The sequence below is a fragment of the Trichechus manatus genome, unplaced genomic scaffold (genome assembly GCF_000243295.1).
Source record: "Trichechus manatus latirostris isolate Lorelei unplaced genomic scaffold, TriManLat1.0 scaffold00057, whole genome shotgun sequence".
NCBI lineage: Eukaryota > Metazoa > Chordata > Mammalia > Sirenia > Trichechidae > Trichechus > Trichechus manatus.
Genome location: NW_004443993.1, coordinates 8,614,500 through 8,616,188, shown reverse-complemented (window position 1 = coordinate 8,616,188; position 1,689 = coordinate 8,614,500). Strand labels below are relative to the sequence as shown.

The 1,689-nt window shown below is 51.0% G+C and overlaps 1 protein-coding gene across 1 annotated transcript in view; it reads left to right on the top strand.

The window, feature by feature from the left end:
- Positions 1–1,372: 1,372 nt before the first annotated feature.
- The window catches only part of MLLT1 (MLLT1 super elongation complex subunit), a 77,646-nt gene continuing 77,329 nt past the window's right edge, over positions 1,373–1,689 (top strand). Inside the window, exon 1 of the mRNA XM_004378614.1 lies at positions 1,373–1,626. Within this exon, the coding sequence (XP_004378671.1) occupies positions 1,373–1,626 (254 nt within the window). The remainder of the gene's footprint in view (positions 1,627–1,689) is intronic.

The window sequence follows — 1,689 nt, the reverse complement described above, 5'->3', positions numbered from 1 at the left end:
ATGGTGAAAATTCGTCTCACATACTTTTTGACATGCTATCAGCAGGGACCAGTCCCTGGAGAAGGACATCATGCTTGGTAAAGTGGAGGGTCAGAAGAAAAGAGGAAGACCCTCAATGAGATGGATGGACCCAGTGGCTGCAATAAAAGGCTCAAACATACCTACTATTGTGAGGATGGCACAGGACTGGGCAGTGTTTCGTTCTCTTATACGTGAGGTTGCTATGAGTCGGACCTATGGACAACAGGTATAGGGTAGGGCCAAAATGTGCATCTCTAACAAAGTTCCCAGTTGATGCTGACTCAGCTGGTAAGGTGACCACTTAGAACAACTTATTTACTGTCATCGAGTTATAGGATTTTCTTTCTAATGTAATGTTTTGCCCATGTCTACTGTTGCTGCTTATTTTCACAGCACCATCTCCAGTTTTTTTTCTCCAGTAGGCCCTGTCTTAGATTAAAAAAGGATGGTGTTAGCATGACTGCTATGTGGCCTTTTTCATAGTTTTATCAGGATTTACTTCCATTCCGAAGTCATTGATTTTTTTGGCACTGTTTTTCATTACACGCATCACCACCTAATCAGTGTTTGGCGGATACAAATGAGCAAACCAAAAAAACCAACCCATTGCTGTCAAGTCTATTCTGAGTCATGGCAACCCCATGTGTTACAGAGTAGAATTGCTTCACAGTAATTCTCTTGGCTGTGATCTTTCACGGAAGCAGGTCTCCAAGCCTTTCTTCCCTGGCGCCGCTGGGTGGGTTCGAACCGCCAGCCTTGCAGTTAGTAATCCAAACGTGTTGCGCCACCGAAGGATCTTACTAAAACAGAAGTGCAGGGGGAAAAAAACCCCAATTTTAATTATAAGAAGGAATTTAAAGCAACTGAACAACCGTCCCCGAATCACAGGCAGAAGTTCTAATGTCCGAGGGACAGGTGGTTTACAAGATACCGAAAAAAAACAGGAATGCGTCTATTTCCAACAGTGCTCTGTGAAATGATGAGATTCTCGGTAAATTAAACATCATCTTTTCAGGGACTGGCATTTTTAAAAATTTCGTGGCCAAGTCTCTCTTGATCATTTTAATGTAGCACGATTTCAAATCTGTATCATTCACGTCGGCATGAAATAGAATCACACCGTACTGTTATTATTTCTCCTATTTTACAGATGAACTGAGAATGGGAGGGGTTGGGGAGAGAAAGGGAGTTGACTGGATTTGCCACGCAGATCCAAGATTGGAAAATTAATCTTCGGATTCAGAGCCCAGGGCTCATTCCATCACACAGCAGCAACACGCAGCCAGGAAACAAGTGTCCCAGGAACCCCTCCCCGGAGTCGAACCCACCACCCCAGGCTCGGGCCACCGGGATGCTCCGGCCAGGAGGCAGCGCCCCCTGCGGGCCGCAGCGCGCAGGCGCGGCGCGCCCGTCCCCGCCCCCGCCCCCCTCCACGTGCGGCGCACACCTCTCCTCAGGGCTCGCCTCGCACCTCCCTCCCTCCCTCCTCCCGCCCCTCCGGCCTGGACCTCCCATTGGCTGCGGGCTTCGTCCCTCCGACCGCAGCTCGGCAGGCCCCCGTCAGGCCGGAAGTCCCGCCCCAAGCACGCCCGTCCGCGCCGCTGAGTGGCCAACAGGGCCGTCCGTCGGGGCAGCGGGCCCGAGTCGGCGGCGGGGGCCCGCGGTCGG